This window comes from Pteropus vampyrus, unplaced genomic scaffold, assembly GCF_000151845.1.
Source record: "Pteropus vampyrus isolate Shadow unplaced genomic scaffold, Pvam_2.0 Scaffold62, whole genome shotgun sequence".
NCBI lineage: Eukaryota > Metazoa > Chordata > Mammalia > Chiroptera > Pteropodidae > Pteropus > Pteropus vampyrus.
The window spans coordinates 5,431,228-5,450,899 of record NW_011888843.1 but is presented as its reverse complement, the minus strand read 5'-3'; the positions used below and the strand labels follow the sequence as shown (position 1 = coordinate 5,450,899).

Here is a 19,672-nt window from a genome sequence, read left to right as displayed (position 1 = left end):
TACCTAGGCATTAACTTATCAAAGAATATGCAAGACTTTTATAGAAAAAAAATTATTTTATTGAAAGAGTTTTTAAAGATCTAAAGAAAGAGATATACACTTTTCTGAATAGGACTGCTCAACATCATAAGATACCAATTTTCATAAATTCAATACCATTCCAAACAAAACGTCAGTAAGATCTTTGTTGTTGTTTTTGTTATTGAACTTGACAAGCTGATTCTCAAATTTATATGAAAAAGCAATGGCCTAAGAAAAGCCATGACACTTCTAAAGAAGAAGGTGGAGGGATTTCCCTTACCTTATATCAAAATTTATTATATACTTATAGTATTTAATGCAATATCGTTTTGGTGTAGGACAGATCCATAGAACAGAATAGATAGCACAGAAATGGTTCATATATACAACAGAATTTGATTCTATATAGATGTAGCATTGTATATCACCACTATAGTTCAGTGAAATAAAGGATAGAATTTTTGATAAATGGTATAGTTACCATTGGCTATCCATGAGGAAGAATAATGAAATTGGATCCCTAATAACCATCAAAGTAAAAAAAAAATCAATTCTATGTGGATTTAAAGACTTAAATATGAAAGCTAAAACCATAATACTTTAAAAAAAGATGATACAGGAAAACATGACCTTGGGATGGGGAATGATTCTGTAAACATGTGACAGAAGCCCAACCAAACAATAAAGAAGATGGATTAATTCTGTTTCATTAAAATTGCAAACTTCTGTAATCAAAAATACCTTTTTAAAAGTGCAAAGTAAAGCCACAAAGAGGTATATGGTACTTATAACATAGGTAACTGATGAGATAGTTAAACACATTCATATTTTTTTTAAATCTTAGAAAAAGACAAATGCAGAGCAGAAAAATGGGTAGAGGTCAACAAAGCACTTCACAGAAAGGAAATAAGAATGGCTGATAAACCTCTGACAAGATGCTAAGCCTTATTGTCAGGGACATGCAAATTAAAAGCAAAATAAACTATCATTTCTCATCTACCAAACTGAAAACTCGAAGTCTGACATTCTCAAATTCTGGTGAGGATCTGGAGCACTTACAACTCTTCTACACTTACTGTGGAGTGTAAATTGGTTTAAGACTTTAGAAAGCCGTTGGGCGTACTCTACTGTGAGTCTGCCCTTGGCTTCATCTAGAGAAACTTTTCCACATATGAAAAGAGTGTGTGAAAACTTTTCATGTGTGAAATGAATATTTTTCTCCCATTCTGTGGCTACTAAGGAGACACCCAGCCTGTGGGTGCTGAGGAAACCTGCCAGTAGAGAAGGGGCTGCTGTTGCCTGTGAGCAGCCTGGAGCTAGTCCCCGAGTTCTTGGCGGGATGGGGCTGGGGTGGCTCTGACATGCCCTACTGCTGCGGGAGAGCATGTGATGATGGTCCAAGCTGATCTATAGAGGCAGCCTGTCATTTCCCCAGGCTTGGGCAAGACAGAGCTGCTTTGGAGGGAAGTGTCTTTCCTCCTGCAGGATCCCTCTGTTGACCTCTATTGACAAAGCTTAACATTCTGCCAGCCAGCAAAGGAGATGTTTGTACAGAGTCCAGCTCCAATGCTGCAAAGCAGGGAGGGATGATAGACTTGGAGCTGAGATGCTATAAACTGATAACTGGCCCAGAAGAAATAATTTATCATTATAATTCTAAGATGCTATCTAATAAGTCAGAACTTTCAAATCACTAAAATTTCATTTTCCACTCGGTCCTTTATAATGAGCCAGTTATGTTCTGCAAATACTTTTTGAATTGAGTTATTAGAGTATTATCAGTTTTGAGAGACTGACCAAGAAATTGTTCTCTATTTTGTTTCTTCTTTCTGAGAAGTACTTTTATCATAGCTGTATAGATCTTAGGAAAAGGCCATATAGGCTAGGTAATCATTTAGCTACTGAAAAGAGACAGGTTTCAAACAGAACTGGACCATGCCTCAAAAAGCGAAACTCTGACTCTGTGCGGTAAGCACAACTAACTCCATTTTTGCATTTACAGATACATAAATGATGGTTGGCAACTGTTGCCTCAAATTTGCATTTCAATGGCCTAGTAATGTCCCAGCACTTACCTACTACTTCACAGGGTCGTTAGTGATAAGGAATAATTAATGATTTGTTAACAAGATGGGATCTTTGATTATAATGTACAATAGATGTACAAATTCTATATTTAACTTTTTTTGCCTTTTAATTGCTATGGATTTCTGGGCCTGCTGCTAGCTAGTTTATCAGACTGAAGAAATGTTTCCTATAATGTCTTATCCTCCGTCCCAGTAGACATTGCAGTGTATTTTCTCCAAAATAGAAAAGGCAGTTCATTTCCATTATATATATTGTAAAATGCTGCAGTGCCATCCATTTTTGCTGCAGTCGTCAGTTCCCTGGGACAGCATTCTGAAGTTAGGAAAGGATAAAAATGGCAAGCAGAGGATTTACTCGTGTTTTCGTGTTGAATGGTTTAAACGGGAACACTATTGGTAGATGGAGGATCCTTCGGATTTTTAGGCACTAGAGGAGAATTTCAGGCCCTGAGAAGGTAATATATTAAGCCCGAGCTCATTTAAATCTCTGCTTTGTCTGACTGACCATCACATTACTCAGATTGTCTCCAGTGTCGGTTCTGTGACTTCCCAGAGCTTCATATGGCAGTTGGCTTGAGTGGAGCAGGTCATTCTCCTTCTGGGAAGAGAAGAGTTCTGGGCAGGAGCACCAGTCCTAAAATATTGATGTGGCCACTCCGAAAGTATAGCAGTATGACACAGTTCTATGCAGGATGTCACTCAAGCCGTTTTCATTGCCCAGAAATCATTATGCTGAACCTATAGGTTGTCAATCAAGTTAATTTTGGTAACTGCAAAGTAGATTTTGCCTTTATGGACATTTATATAGGATATGTTTATGTAATTATATAATATGCTTATTCAATGGATGTAAAAGTTTAAAAAATTACTGTTTCACATTTAGTGCCCCCCTTATATCAAGTGTATATAGTCACCCAAGAGCACACAGATGACTCTTCTCTTTAAAGGCACATGCCGCAGGTGTGGTGGTAGTAAGGCCGGTGGCATAGCAGGTGTTTGCTTGTACCACATGAAATTGCCATTCTTGCAAGTCATTCTTGCAAAGTGGTCAAACACTAGCATACCTCAGAGATGTTGCAGGTTCAGTTCTAGACCACCGTCATAAAACAGTTTTTAAAGTATCGCAATAAAGCGAATCATAATCTTTTGGTTGGTTGAGGGTCTTGCCTTCAATTTGTAAAAAATGCAACATCTGAAAAGCACAATGAACACTTAGAAAAAAAGTATATAATACTTTTATTCTAATGGATTTAGAGATACAAATATCATTGCCCTAAGTACAATTCAAGACATGCAATCCGTTTTATATATGATAGCTACTTGAAATTATATGTATATTACATGAAATTATGTGAGTGCTAACAGTAAACTGATTTGATGTGGGAACACCTTTCTGCACATGACTAATAAACCAGTATATATGATACCTACTTGAGATTTTACTTATATTACATGAAATCATCTGACTGCTAACGGGAAACTAATTTTATATGGAAACACCTCTGCACGTGACTAACAATCCAGAAACAATTTATATATTTATATAAGATACTGTAAGAAAAGTAAAATGACAATCAAAATATGCACAATGAATCAAAACAGAAACAAATCAATTTATTTTGATCCAAGAGTTCAAAATGATACTGAGAGGGAAAATCACACAAACCTTGGTGTCATGTTTGACCGATGCTAAAAATTAACGTGTTATTTTGAAAACTGGTAACTGTGTTTTTTTTATACAACTACACCACAGAATAATCAAATGGTTGATAAGAGAAAAGTTTTCTTTGTAACAGTATTCTAGCCAATAATCGAAGAAGGGTAGGATATCACCATTTTGCCACCCTAATCAATTAATGGACCTGGGCAATATCCTAATATCACCAAAAAAGAGACAGCTGGGCATTCTGTACTTCTTGATGGAAATACATAACAGCATCTAAGAAAGAATAAAAATAAACTCAAACCTGAATCTTTTCAGCCAATTTATAGGAAATAACAGAGATCAGAAGAACACTTTTTAAGTATCTTTAAATGGATATAATCAGCAGGATTGGATTTTAGAAAACTCAATGGGGTGAAAGAACTGATTCCAGGAAGGGGGAGGGGCAAACTGTAGATTACGAGATTTAAGAGACAAATTTAGATTATGAATGGAAGAGACAAATGTGAATATGTGAAGAAAAGGAAGAAAAGGAAAAGATGAAAGAGAGAGAGAGAAGGAAAAGAAGGAGCGTTAGCGACGGGGCCAGAAAGAATCAATAAAATGTGAACACCGACTGGCTATTAGATGGGGCGAAGGAATTTCTCATAACTTTGTTTACTGTGCTAATAGTACTGTGGTTATGTTTTTTAAAAGTCCCAGTCTTTTAGACATATATACTGAAATATTTATAGAAGAGATTTGCTGCAAAGTAATTCAAGATGTTAGGGAGAGTGAGTGAGGATACAGAGGGAGGGTATAGATGAAACAAGACTGACCAGGAGTTCAAAACTATCGAAGCTGGATGATGATTACAACAGGTTTATTATACTTTTCTTTCTATTTTTGTGGATGTTTGAAGTTTTATATAATAAAAAAGATGTCTAACAATGGAACTGGCTATCCCACCGGATAATGAACTCCATGCCACTGGACTCTGTGTTCTGAATCCGTAGGTCTGAAGTAGGACCACAAATTTGTGTTTTCATTAAGCTCATCAAGTGATTCTCAATATCAACCAGGATTAGAAACCCCTGGGCCAGATCATCTCTAAAGTTTATTCTAATTCTGAGTTTTCTAAGTCTGTATTCCTTTGAATGGTATGAACAAGCGGTGCTCCAGAAATTCAGGGACAAAAATAGCTGGAGTGATCAGCAAAACTTGGTAAATAAAGTGTAACTTAGTTAACTGAGACCTTGAAAGATAGTTAAAATGTGGACAGTGGAGTATGAATTAAATCCATTCATTCATTCCGCAAATATGTTTAATGCTGTCTCAGTGCCAGACACTGTGCCAAGCGCTGGAGGATATGGTTGTGGTCACAACAGTTAAGATGATAATAATTTTGAACCTCATTTATTACAGAGGCTTTGTGTTACCATGGAGGGATGCTGGTTTTTGATACTGAAGCTTCGGCTTCTTGACCTGCCATTGCAGTTGCTCTTCGATTTAGAATAAGCCACATAACCTGCCTGGGCCTCTGTGTTCTGATCTATCATCAGGAGAAGGTTGAACCATTCCAGCTTTGACTTTTATAAAATATGATGCATGAAGATATTTTGTTCTATTGCTTTTGCTTCATATGTGGATAGTGTAGTATGTGGGACTAAATGGGTTTTTGGATTGTTGGAGTTTGGGGGTTTTTTTTTGACCCTATAAGTAGCTGTGAAATTTGCTTGTCAGCAGGTGTAGGTGAGGGTATATCTCTTTTTCCTGCCTCTGTAATATAGTTGTATACACAAACATTTAAGCTAGCATAATTAGATTTTCTCCGTAAACTGAAACAGGTCTGATCTTAAGCTCATTTACTGTCTTAGAACAGAATTGATCTTGCTTTCACATTTGATTCACCCACTGCAGATTTTGAGAGGAAGAAAAATAGCATTGCTAGCTCAGTTTAACTAGGCCGGAGTTAACAGAGGAAGGTTGGGAAAACAATTTTATAATATGTGTGCCTTTCTCTGTCTTCATTTCATGTGCTAACACATGTAGATCATTCAGTTAATTTTGGCCATCCTTGAGATGCTCTGCTAGCTAGTCAGGCTTTTCTCTCTTTGGACATATTAAAATGGTTCAGCGCTCGCTTGGCTGTCATGAACCCAATTTGCAGTTTCTGGGATTACCAGGAGAAAAAACAATATGATGTGTTTCAACTGTGGCATTAAACATAAAATCCCTTTACAGATATCATCTTAAGTCTAGAATATGACATAGGCTATTATTTTTAAATAAATATGAGATGTAATATAATAGAACAGAGGATTTCAAGTCAAGTGTACCTTATTCTGGCATTACTAACAGTATAATCTAGAATAAGTTATTTAAGGTTTCTGAGAAGCATTTTCCTCATCTTCACATTTGAAACTAATAACATATTCTTCACAGGGCTATTTTCAGAATTAAATGAAGTAGCACATGTAAAGCCCCAGTGCAGTACCTGCCACCTACCAGTCTGTCAACAAATATAATTTTCCTTTCTTCCCTTTTTTCCTCTCTTTCTCTTCCCTTCATTTATTCATTTTATTAGTTTTTTTTTTCTTACTGTTTGGTCAGATGCTTTATATTATATATTTTTAAAAGGGCTGGAGTCCCAGTAGTATTCCTCTTTTAAAAGAGTGCATTTAAAAGGCTTAATATAACATATAAATATAGCTGTGAAAAAAATAATTAAGGAACAGTTTCTGTATAATTATACACAGGGAGATGGAGGAAAAGGAATATGTCAAGGGCCTACCCTGTGTTCGGTGTGGTGCCTATTATATCATTTATACTCCTATCGCCTCAAGAAATAGGTCTGTTCTCCATCTCATTGTAGCTCATTAGATGAGGAAACTAATACCCAGTTTAAGTTACCTAAGATCTAACTGTTAGCAAATTGAAAGTTTGGGATTAGAATCCACATCTTACTTCATGCCCCTTCTACTGTCCATGGATTTTCAGTCACTGGAGAGAGGCCGGTAGCTTTTGTCCCCTAACTAAAGAAAGGACGGGGCAAAGTGCGGGGTGGGAGACATATCTGAATCACCCAGAGGACTGTCTTAAATTATACTCGTGGCACTCTGCTTCTCACCTGCCATAGTAAGACATGGTTTGCTAATATGTCGTATTCTTCACATGTGTTGGGATAGAAAAGATGATTGAATATGTTGTTCTATGATATACTGCTAAGATATGAAGTTACATGAATAATTACATCAAATTAAATTCATACATAGATGTGAAGTCTTAAAATTATTTGACAGTCTTATCTATTTTTCTTTATTGTTTCTAGACAATTTGGAAGTCTTTGGACATTTTTGTATGTTCTATATATAATAGAAGTAAATGTTATAATGTATTTTTTTCAGGTTATACTAAGTTGTCAATGACAGTAGAATAGCAGAAAAAAGTATTTCTTATTTTGATTTGCACCATCACTTCTTCTTTTATTGAAAATGTAGACTGGCTTATAGTGCTTTTCAATCTAAATTTGATTGTATAAAAGAATCAACTAATGAAAATTAAACCACAAATCGCTGTTTTGCAGATTCAGTAAAAAGAAGCTATATTGAGGGAAAATGTTTTAAAAATTAAAACTGTACACTAGCAATAAGGTGTGAGGCAGCTAATTGCTTCCTGTCCATTTCGAAATTACTCGGCCTGAAAAAAGATAGCACATATTGATTTACTGTATAGTAAATGTCCCATGTCCCTCCTAACACCCAGACACACACAGACACTGCACATACACACACAGCAGTGGTGGAAGGGAACTGCATATCTATCCATTCCTTTTATCAAACTTATGTAATAACAAAATTAAGATGGAGCATTTTCTTTGTAAAACAAGTTTTACAAAGGAAAACTTGTTTTTACTGAGAAAAACAAGTTTCCAAGGGAAAAATAAATACTTCCTGATAATGTAGTGTCCATTAATCTAGTTATATGTTTATATTGGTAGCATTATATTTATATGCAATGTCAAAACTTAGCCTGTTAGATAATGTTTTGGAAGTTAACATACACATTATGCAAATTCAAATTGTACTCTTCAGTAAGGTCTTTTGCTTTGTTTCAGGAATGATCCACTAATCTAGAGAATATGAGTTTTATTCACATATGTTATGTTTTAACTCATAGATTCTGCCCTGCTATTTGTGATTTTTCTACAAACATCTGATTTTTTTTTTCAACATAGACTTTGAAATGCTAGTTTGCGTTGTCCTAAAGCCAAATCAGTAAAATTAGCGAAAAGTTAAAAAAATTAAAAATAAAAATAAAAAAAACAACACCGCACACACACACAAAAAATAAATACCAGCTCCTGGAGAGCAAGCTGCTCTGAGGAATAATTTGTAAGTACTCATGTAAACATATACACCTCAGACGTTTTATAACATGTGTATGTTTCTTTTTTTTGTCTTAAATGAATATAAATTTTTATCTATGATTTTTAATTGTGATCTTGATTGCTTCTATAGCTCAGATGATCAGGAATTCACTGTATTATAGTATCTGACTCTTTATCTTGAAAGGAGCAAAGCATCCTTATTTGTAGAAAAGGATGCTTTGGAATGACTTCCTTTGTCACGTTGTTTGTTTCTCTATTGCTACGTATGCTTTTGTTAAAAAATACATCTACTTTCAAATAATTCTTTGGCAATGTATTTGCTCTCTTTGTTTGACATTAACATCTATTCCCGAAAGAGCTCTGGTTCAGCTTTTCGTGGAGCTCTGTTGATGGCTGTCTCCTACACCCACCAGCACCCGCTTCATCCCAGAATTCTGAATGCAGGCTTAGCTGCTCTAGCGAGGCTTCTGCTTACTGGTGAGTCCCCATTAACACAGCCACCACTCCTGGGTTGGATAATGGACTCAAAGGTTAAGAGCAGAGGGTCTCAACACTCCAATCAGCAGGGCTTTTCCAGGGCTAATTACCTCTTTACTGCGCTGACTCTAATGTGACATGTTTATTGCCTTAACTAACAACTCATTAGCTTAGTTGATGTTTTTGTCAATATTAATTCGTTCATTTAAGCCAAGTCAAAGCTTAAACAAAGATGTCCAGACTGAGAAACGGGCAGCAGAGTGACTTTTGTTTCTCATCTTTTTTTTTCTCCTTTGCTCAACTTCAATAAAATAAATGTGTAGAAACATTTAGAGTGCTTGTATTGAGAATGGTGGTATTTGTCTGTATGCCGGCATGTAAAACAATTCTGAATTTACTTTTCCTGTGGTTCCTCTAGTCTCCATATCACAACTTACTTAATATTTAGTGTCTGCTAAGGGCAACTACTTCTAATCTTTGACTACAGATCTATACAGGTTTAACATTCAGCAGTTCCTTGTTCCAGCTGAATGTTTTAGTGTTATTATTAGAAAAGAGATCAGGTAATATCCTCTTGTTTGTTTATAGGAAGGTAAGACTATCTCCTATTCTAGTCTATAGTCCAAAATACGTTTAGTACCCAAAACAAAATGAGATTAAATTTCACTATATAATACAACTTAATTTGAAACTCGAACAGAAAAAAAAAGTACTTTGAATCAAGGAGCATTTGAATTTTATACTCTTGATTATAGGACAAGAAATGGCTAATTACTTTGAATTAGGGCTGTTTCGATTAAGCTAAAATTAATGAATTTTAAAATACCAAATTAATTTTCCGACTGAACAAAGTTATTTTATGGTTTTTACTAAAAGATATGACTTACTTTTTATGCCATACAGGATTTAAGAAGTTTAAAAGCAGTTTTAATAACTACATTAATACAAAGCACCTAGTTATAGAAATATTTGATAATTATTTCATATCCATGAAGAATGTGCACTGCATTGGAATAATTTTTAATCAAATCAAGTACATGTATAAAGCAAAGGAATAGAATTCTAGATGGCAGTCTGCCATCCTTGTTCTTTGATGGACATTAGCAAGTGGGAAAAGGTTTTATTCACTTGGTTACACTTTGAAATAAGTGGCCAATCATTATTAATTCATTTTGCACTTATTGTAATGGCATAAATCATCATAAATTCGTTTGGTTTAAAGTGCATATAATATGTTCTCCCATAGGAATTTCCTTGTAATTGAGCTATTAATTAATGTATTTTTTTAATATGACATTTTTTTCCCTTCTCCACTATTCAGAGCCAAGGATGGTTAGTGGTCATTTCTTCACTTACAATTTTCTTTTAAGTATGAGGAACAAGTTTGGCTTAACTAGGCCCGTAGACTGACCTAGGACCGACCAAAACCCGAGAAAATGGTTATGTATGTTACCTAACAGTTCAGCAGTAATAATTGTGAATGATCTCTGAGGGCTCTTTGGAAAAGTCTCTGAAATGCTGTGATCTTGTAACATTACTAGTAAAAAAAAAATTTCATTTTTCCTTGATAAACATGGTTTGACTCTGGCTTCTGTTTTAATCACCGATTCTTAAAATTCCTCTCTCTGGCCACTGGTTTTCTGTAACCATTCATTGGCTGCCATAAAATCCAAGTGTCCTTGGCTGCAGCAAGGAGGCCTCCATAACCAAGGTCTCTGTCCCCTCCTAATGCACTGTCCTTCCACGTGTCCCTTCTTCAGCCTCTTAGGTTACACAGTGCCTGTTTCCTTCTTCATTCAGGGTGTACTGATTGCTAGATGGTTTATAACAGCTGGTTAGAGATATTGCCTGTGGATAACCAAGGAGTCCTACAAAGTCTTCATGCTTCCAGGGAAGCATCATGGGAGTGAAAACTTAAGCCAGGAAAAAAAAAAAAAGGAAATAAAAATTACAGATGGAAAGCTGGAGGAAAATGTCACTGATTTTATACAACTTTTTAAGTGTTCTTTTTTTTTTTCTTTTTCTTATTTAGTGCTGTTTTTACACATCTAGAAACTGGGTTAAAAAAATACCTGATTCCTCTGATTCCTGTTCATATCATGAACATGTTATGTTAGTAGGATCTGTGGTTATATGGAAATAAAGGTTTGAATTAGTGTTTAAATGTTCTGTTAGTGTGTGTAACTGGCAGTTGACTCTGTGTTTATAGTGAGTAAAAGAAGGCTAAAAGTGTTACTTATATCAAATTAATGATACTGAAATATGTAACTATAGTTCTTTATTGTTAACAAAATGTTTTCATGTAATAGGCATTCAATAAATGTAGAGTTTGTTAATAAAGTGATTCTACATTTGTGATAAGGATAAATCCAGAAAACAAATTAACTAAGTAATAGTATATGTGTATGTGTGATGGCATGGATATTAATCTTTTAAAAGATGTAGTCATCGTAACCAGCCAGATATTATAAAATTTTTTTAATTGATGTTTTTCATTGGTCAGGTCATGATTAGACAATATTTATCCTGACAAAACAAAGCAACATGTTAGTCACAGTGTAATAATGTCAGCTTTTTGGCCACGGGCTTACATAGACTTTATTTTGCTGTCTCTGTCTGAATCCTTTTCTCATCTTTAGCATTTTGCTGTTACAGCAAAGAGTAAATATTTTCTTGCAGCTTTGCTCTTTTGTAGCACTTAAAAAAAAAAAAACAGTAATATTGAAGTTAGAACACACACACAAAAAGCTTGAGCTAAAATAGCACTAAAATATGAGCTATTGTTATCACTGCTGACTGTGTGACAACAGAATTAGTCTCTCAAATTCCAGAGGGTCTGAGTTCATTATGATTTACCCAATGGTAGATTATAGTGCTCTCTGCTTTCTTAAAGGGTTTTGTTAGGTTTCGATATGTTTTCCAGTGTTCTGAGGCTGTCTGCATTTTGGTAGTTCATTTGGACATCTGACTAGACATACAGGGGTGGTGGTGATGGTGATGGTGATGATATTCGTGATGGTGATGGTGTTCTACTCACTGAATTCCCACCATAAAGCTGCCACAGTAAATGTACTACTCACCTACCTTACAATTAGGAAGGATGAATTATTTGATAACTTGACCTTGAATATGGTCCCAGATTAACTTGAATAATGCTGAATTTCACCTTGTAACAAGTTGAGTTCAGAGCCTCTTGGCAGTCTCAGTTAAGAGCCAGAAGGACTTACTAGTTGCAATACTCAAAAGTGGGAAGAGGTGTCGTTGTAGGTCCTTGAGACAGTAAATTTATTAGAAATTGCAGTTGTCTCCAGACTTTTTGGTTTATCATGAGCCAGGAAAATTTCCAAAAATAAAATTTGAGGGTATTTAGCAGTGCTTTAAATTTTTTACTTTGCTGAGTATAAATATTAAAAAATACCACTGTCTTCATCATTTTATAAAAAAACTTTTATTCACCATAAAAGTAGTAAACATAATCTTAGAATAAGCACTCTTTTAAGTTGAATAAATTTAGCCTTATGAAAAAGACTTATTACATCATTTATATTTTTACCATATCACCATAGAGTCAGAATCTTCCCCATGGGCCACACAGGTATATGGTAGACTCTCGGAAATTTCCGATCCGTGTATAATTTTGTTGACTATGCTGGGCACATATAGTATAAGGTAAATTTTAGTATTTGCCAAAGCAACAATATGTCTTAAGTACTTAACTGAATATAAAGCACTGTGCTAATAAGCCTATATTACAAACATAAAAGTCTTTCTAAAAATTTTCCTGTGTCCTAGGGACTTACTCTTTTAGCAGATGTGAAAAAGTAATAATAAAAAAAAAATTAGACAATAGAATAAATGCTCAGAAATTCTATATCGTTTTTTGTTAAGTGTATAGACAATAATTACTATATAAATAAGAATTTCATTCTAAGGTAAGCAGGGAAGATGGGGCAGAAATTTCTAGCTACCTATGCAATACCATTCTCCCCTTCCACATGAACAAAACCTCAGTTTTGTTGAAGATGGCCATGTGCCCACCTAACAAAAACTACATTTCCCATCCTTCCTCGAAGCCAGGGAATTATATGATATGATTCTAGCAAATAAAGTGTAACCAGACTTAAGAAAGGGGCTTGACTTAACTGGAATGTGTTCTTTTTGCCCTTCAGCGACGACCTCTTCCTGCCTGGAAGATGGATGCAGTGCTGGCTGTGCAATTAACCATTTTGTGACCATGATGCATCTAAGTTAGAGCCAAGACAATTAAAGGATCTTGGTGTAGCTATATTTAGCTGTTGAATCAGTGATAGCAGCCTTCTCAATGTATAAGAAAAGATAACACATGTCATTTATTTAATCTTCTGTTTGGGGGAGACATTGGTAACTACAGCTTAAATTATTCCGCAATTCAGAAGGAGGAGGAGATTGATCATAAAGGATATAGTTTTAAATCCATAGTTGGGTGGAGTGTCATGAATAAAACATGGTTGTAAATATGTACATTGTGCTCACAGATGAGTACTGATCGTTACCGGTGGCCTGAGCCACGGCGGCCTGGCCCCAGGCCTGCAGCTAGCCCCTTGCCTTCCACGGTTCTCAGTTATCTGATCTAAAACATAGGAACAGATTTTTCTAACATCCTTCTAATTTAAAAATTCTGCGATTCTAATACTCCATTTGCCTAGGAATAAGTGGATCACAATTAAAAAGGCAATGGGGGCTTGCCCCTTTCTAATCACAAGACAGCCCAAGTATTGATTTTCTAAAATGGAAATCTGATCATACCTCTCCTTTGATTAAAACTTTCCGGTGATTCCCCAGTGTCGGAATAAACAAACTCTTAGCATGGCATAGCGTGTAAGGCCCTTCGTGATGAGGCTCTAAGAACCTGTCCTGCCTCATAGCACTGTTACATTTCACTCCCCTCGCCCTCTGCCCCCCTGCCCATCTCGACCCCTTTCCTTTCCTCCACAGAATTGCCAGCCATGTCGAACTTCATGGAATCCCTCAATTCTGCTCCATTCTCGCCTATTTCCCGGTCCTTAGACATGCTGTTCTCTCTGCCTGGGGTGCTTTCTTTCCATACTCCTCCCTTTTGAGTGGCTAACTCCCACTTAGTTTTTAGGTTTTGGTACAGAGGTCACCTTTCACTGAAAAGCTTCTCATACCCCTAAGATGGGGCTAAGTGCCTCTGTTAAGTTCTGTCTTGGTAACTTGTGCTTATAAATATAACACTGTTTATAATATATTCACATTACCTATTTGTTCACCTATCTCCTGAACTAGAATGAATTTCCTTTAGAGGAAAAACTGAGTCTTATTCTCTTATGTTTCCCCAGCACTTAGTACAACATAGCAATATTCTGTAAACAGATATTACATGCATCTTTGGGTGGATAGAGTGAGACCAAATTATGGAAAGCCTTGAGTGAATGTCAGGCCAGTCGTTGAACGTTTTAACACTGCCACTGTTGAGTCTTTGTGAAGGAATCAGTCAGACTGGCAGATGATAGGATTGTTTCCACCTTGCATACTCAGTGAGGCCCTGTGGAATAGTGGGTCATTTGCATAAAGTAAGTAAATTTGTATTTCTGTACAAAATTAGATTCCGTCCTATACAGTTAAAATGCAGCCTTTATTGGGTACCAAAAACTTAAGAAAAATTATAAGATAAATTTCAAAATCATAAAATTCTGTCACAAGACTTTTTCTATCACTAAAGAAGTTACCATCATTATCTTAATTTTAGCTTTTTCATCACCTTGGTTAACTTTGCAGAGCACCTACATTGTATGCGGTTATAAATTAAATCTACCCTAAATTAGAGAATACGATATAAATTGAGACAAGAATAAATTATCCCTCCCTTTTTATTATTATACAACGATTTTTTAAAAGTTGGTTCCTTAGCATCAGCAGAAAGAATCTACGATTAGGAAATTCGAAGCCTTAGGAACATCGGTGTCATGACTGCGTGAAGCACTGACATTATATGAGCCTCCTGTTCAGCAGGGCTAGAAATCAAAAGATTTAACTTGGAAATTCTCTTCATCTTATAGTATTTACATGTTTTCTTTGAGATAAGTTGTCAGAGGTGGATATGGAATTTTAACATTTGTATTTCTTTAAAATTCCAAAACAGATCATTGAAAAAAAAATTATACTCTTACTAGTAGATTTAAAATTTGTGTGTTAAACAGGCTGTTTTTCTCTCCCGTTCTCTCGATGTCCCACACATGGCCTGCCAGAACGGTAAACACTGCCCTCTCAGCCTTGTGGGGGTCTTTGCTTTATACTACCCAGAGACTCTGAGTTGAACTAAAGAAGGAGAGATGCTTCGGGAGAATTTCACAATTACTGAATGAAATGGGAAATGATTTAAGAGAGGGGTGGTGGCGTTACGGGGGAACCTGTGTTTCCTGCTGAGCCAGGCACGTCGCTGTGAGGGTAGGGTACTCTGCAGGGGAGCAGCAGGCACCTTGGAGGGCCGGGGGCCACTGTAGAGCCAGGGGTCTTTTGGAGAACACTTACTGGTTTTTCCTTTTCTGTCTTTTCGTTGGAGGGCAACTGATCATATCCCTTATGCTGTCCTTCCCACCTTGTCAGAAAAAAAATAATGGAAAGTATCAAGAAATGGGCCACTTGTTATTTATTATTGCTCTCAGGAAAAAAGTTGTCAGAGTAGTGAGGAAGCTGCCTCTTGAGTCCCCACTACAGCAGCCATGAGCAACCAGCCCCATCCCTGGTATCCACGAATGCTCCCACCAGCCACCAGCGCAGAAGTGGTAGAGTGCAGTTAAGGAAAATGATGATTGAAATGCTATAAAGCATTGTACTTAGGAAACTTTACTTCCCCTTTGCAATATTACTTGCCAAGGACCCACCTCCAGGGAGCCCTAACCCTCAGATTGGAAGCCATTGCTGTGGCGTTTCAGGATGTCTGCAGAGAACAGCAGTGGGGGGTTTCTCTGCAGCTCCTGCAACATCCTAGAAGTAAAGAATAAACGGGAAAGCGGTAGATTTCTTGACATTTTGAAATATCATTCTGACAAACTGGGCAGGGAGCTGCATTAGGAATGTACATGCTGTAAAGGCAGATTTCTTTTCCACTTTAGGTCCGTAATGTGCTCAAAGCGCTGTGCTTGGTGGTTTGGGAAACGGAGAGTTACATGCAACATAGGCCCTACCCTCAAGGAGCTAACAAACTGGCTAAGGACAAGGGACATGCACAGACATCCTTGTATTAAAAATATCATGTGGTAAGGGACACATAGAGCTGGCAGAAAATAGAGAACAGTGGATCGCTTTTTCGAAGTTTATTTTTTATGGTTTACACAACTCGAAGCTTTCCATATGAATTTATATGGCAAGGTATGAGAGTAAAATTTACAAAAACATGCATGAGTAAAGTATGAATTGGGGGGATGTTTTCTGAGGAGGCTTCCCCTACATGTGTACTTTTTTAGTTTGCTGCAGGACTTGTTAAACCAACATCCATGGCCTCTTGAAAAATTTTCTGCAGAATTAGGTGGGTAAGTATATGTGCGTAGTTTCCTAGGAAAAGGACCGATGGCTTTCAGCAGATACTTAAAAAGTTCTATGACTAGGAAGAAGTTCAGAAGCACTGATTGACAGATGGCATTCACAGACTGTTATCTTGGCTTTACATACGCTTCTCTTCACCTCCACTTCAATCCATTGTCATTTAACAATCGGCTATAACATAAAATGAGTGTTTTTATTTGTTGAATGCACTAAAGTTTATATGCCATGTTCTTAATTTTGGAGACAGACAATTTCAACATATTCATAGTGAGCTGTGACTGCCATTATTGAGTACTCGCCAGTGCTTGGCAGTTGGCAGTACACTTTGCATGCCTTAATTCATTTAACACTCTGGTGCTTCATGAGAGATAGCTATTATCCCCATGCTACAGACAGGGAAACTGAGGCTCACTGAGTACCTTCCTAAGCCTGCCCCCTAGTAAGTTATGAAACTATGGTTAATCCTCTGTGTTAAATCTGAAGCCTGTGTTACCCTAGCCAGGATGCTATACTGTTCTATGATTTATAAATGGTTTTGTCTCTTCTCTTCAAAAAACAAATAAAAACTCTCTTCTAAATTGCAGTTTGCTCTTCACAATCCCTCGTATTTTTCTTTTTTTAATGTCAAAATGCCTTTTGAAGTAGATGGGCTTTTGCGGCTTCAGAGCCACCAGGCGCACGTATGCACACTGCCAGCGTTATCGTCAACACGAAGCATGGTATCTGTATGTTCATTAAAATCTAGATCACTTTATCAGCTTTAAACATCATAACGAGCTGTTTTTTTAATTTAACCGACTTGTGTGGAGAATTTGCTGCACACTTTACACCATCACTCTCGATCAGAACACCCGACTGTGGAGGGACATGCCTGCAGGAGGCGAGACGTTCTGCCTTCTCCATCCCTCACCCCACTGGACAGACGTTGTCTGTAATGAGATGTGTCACCGGTGGGAAGTGTTTGACGTATGAACTCTGTTAGATGCAGAAGAAAGGTGAAGAAATACCACGTTACATCATTTGAAACCATCTCCATTTTGCAGCATGCTGAGTAGGGAGGAACATTGGCAGCTTAGGATCACTGATATGTTTTGAAATTATGTCTACTTATTTATATATAATTTTTATGTGATTAAAACACTTTAGAATCTGGTATAAAATACTGTAAGCTAAATTATTTCTTTAAGGTATATGGCTCAGCAAACTATGAACTTGACATCTGTCACAGTCACTGTTCAAATCTCCTTCAGTGAAAAAAAAAAAAATTCAAAGTGGTTTATGTTTTGGATATATGTTTCAAAGAAAACGAAAGTAAAACTACTTTATTTCTCTGCCTCTTATTTTGTAATTTTAGGCAAGGCACTGACCTTTCTTCTGCTACAGCCGCCGAGCCCCAAACTTCCTCCACACAGCACCATCCGAAGAACAGCCATAGATCTGATTGGACGCGGTTTCACAGTCTGGGAGCCATACATGGATGTGTCCGCCGTCCTGATGGGGCTCCTCGAACTCTGTGCAGACGCCGAGAAGCAGCTCGCCAAGTATGTGCACGGTTCCCGTTAATTTGTTTTTGTTTTTTTTTCTTTTTCTGTTTTGTCATCAATTACCCTCTTTGAGTTTTTAATAGAAAAATCGACAAATAATTTGATATGAAATTTTAGGATATGGATAATGAAAGGGAAGCATGTTCCTATCATTTTGACACTATTGGAATTTAGCACTGACCCAATGAATGATCAGCAACACAGTTTTAAAATTATATTTATTGTGCCTTGAGATATTAGCTAAAAATAATAGTATAAATGATAGTATAAACATATCATTTATAAGGAAAATGATATATACATTTAATGCAAAAATGTTTTTACTGATAAAATACGTGACCACATTCATTTTAATTTTTAAATCGACTTTATCGTCGTTTCGTTTGCACACAGTGAAAGACCAGCCATTAGGGGCTTCCAGAGATGCAGGGAAGCGGTGAGGAGAGGAATGGAAGAGGGAGATGAGCCAAGGGAGTTGCTCAAATGAAACGAGTGGGAAACACTTGGTAACCAAGTGGCTAGGAGTTGCAGGGGGGGAGAGGTTAGTGTCAACCTGAGAACTCAGCCTCCTGATCCCTGGAGGAAGCCTTTTCTTTTCCTCGGTGGTGTAATACACATAACATGGAATTTACCACTACAGTCATCTTAAAGTGTGTAATTCCGTGACATGAAGTGCATTCACAGTGTTATGCAGCCATCGCTACTGTCAACTTCCCAGTAGTGGTTGCCCCAAATGGAGACTCCAGACCCATTAGGCAGTCACTTCACCTTCTCCCCTCCCGCCAGTTCCTGGCAGTCACTAATGTTTTCTGTCTCTCTGAATTCGCCCATTCTGAATATTTCATTTAAGTGGAATTATGCAATATGTGGCCTTTCAGGTCTGGCCTCTTTCACTTAGCATGGTGTTTCCAGGGTTCATTCATGTAGTATGTGTCAATACTTTATTTCTTTTTATAGTTGAATAACATTCCATCCTATGGATATACACATTATGTGTCTATCCATTTGTCTGTTGATGGACATTTGGGTTGATTCCACCTTTTGGCTACTGTGAATATTGCTGCTGTTTGTGTACCGGTCTTCATTTGAATTCCTAGTTTCATTTTTCTTGAGCACAAACCTAAAAGTGGAGTTGTTGAGCCATACGGTAATTCTCTATTTAACTTATTATTCAGGAAACACTATTTTCCACAGTGGCTGCACCATTTTACATTCTACAAGCAGTGTACAAGAAAGAGTTCCATTTTCTCTGCATCCTCTCCAACACTTATTTTTTGGTTGTGAGTGTGAATTCTTGGTGTTAGAAATTCTCAAACTGTCCCATGACGCGTCTCTTAATGTGAATGTTGTCACGTCATTGATTTTCTCAATGAAAGGAATTACATTCTTATCATTGTTAGTCTAAAAACAAAAACCAAAAAACAAAAACCCTAGTGTTCTCTGCCCTTTTCTTCATGGTTGCCTTTCTCATAGCCTGCAGTTCTCTCCTGTTCCAGCCTCCTTTGGGCCGTAGCCCTTGGCTTTGTCTGCAGATTGGGCACTCCTAGCCCAGGGTCCCAGATTGATTGCTAGGAGGAGGATATGCATTTCAAACGTGCCCAGCTGCCCTCCCCCATCACCTCTTATATCACCATGCTCCCTAAACTTCACCTCTGTGTCTCCCTGGCTGTGTGCCCTTCAGCAAATTACTTCACCTCTCTGCCTCAGTTCTGTCTATAAGTTGGGGCTAATTAAAGTACCTGCCTCATAAGGTTGCTGTTAAATGGGTTTATATTTGCAAAGCGCTTAGACGAGGATTAGCACATGTTAATTAAAGGGATGTTACCTATATGGTGGTAGTACGCTGGTGATGCCATTGTCATTGTCCTGGTGTCCAACAGATGAACAGCTGCCCATTTCTAGAATGAGCAGGTTGACATTGTGGTAGCCAGGATAGTTCCTGGAGACCAGAAGTCTGAAGATTCTC

General features: G+C 37.1%; 1 protein-coding gene across 5 annotated transcripts in view; it reads left to right on the top strand.

Moving 5' to 3' along the window:
* Positions 1-19,672, top strand: part of WDR7 (WD repeat domain 7) — a 293,007-nt gene that overhangs the window by 185,301 nt on the left and 88,034 nt on the right. For all 5 annotated transcript variants that reach the window (XM_023531156.1, XM_011361110.2, XM_011361108.2 and 2 more), the window contains one exon: positions 17,517-17,703. In XM_023531156.1, coding sequence (XP_023386924.1) covers positions 17,517-17,703 — 187 coding nt within the window. The remainder of the gene's footprint in view (positions 1-17,516; positions 17,704-19,672) is intronic.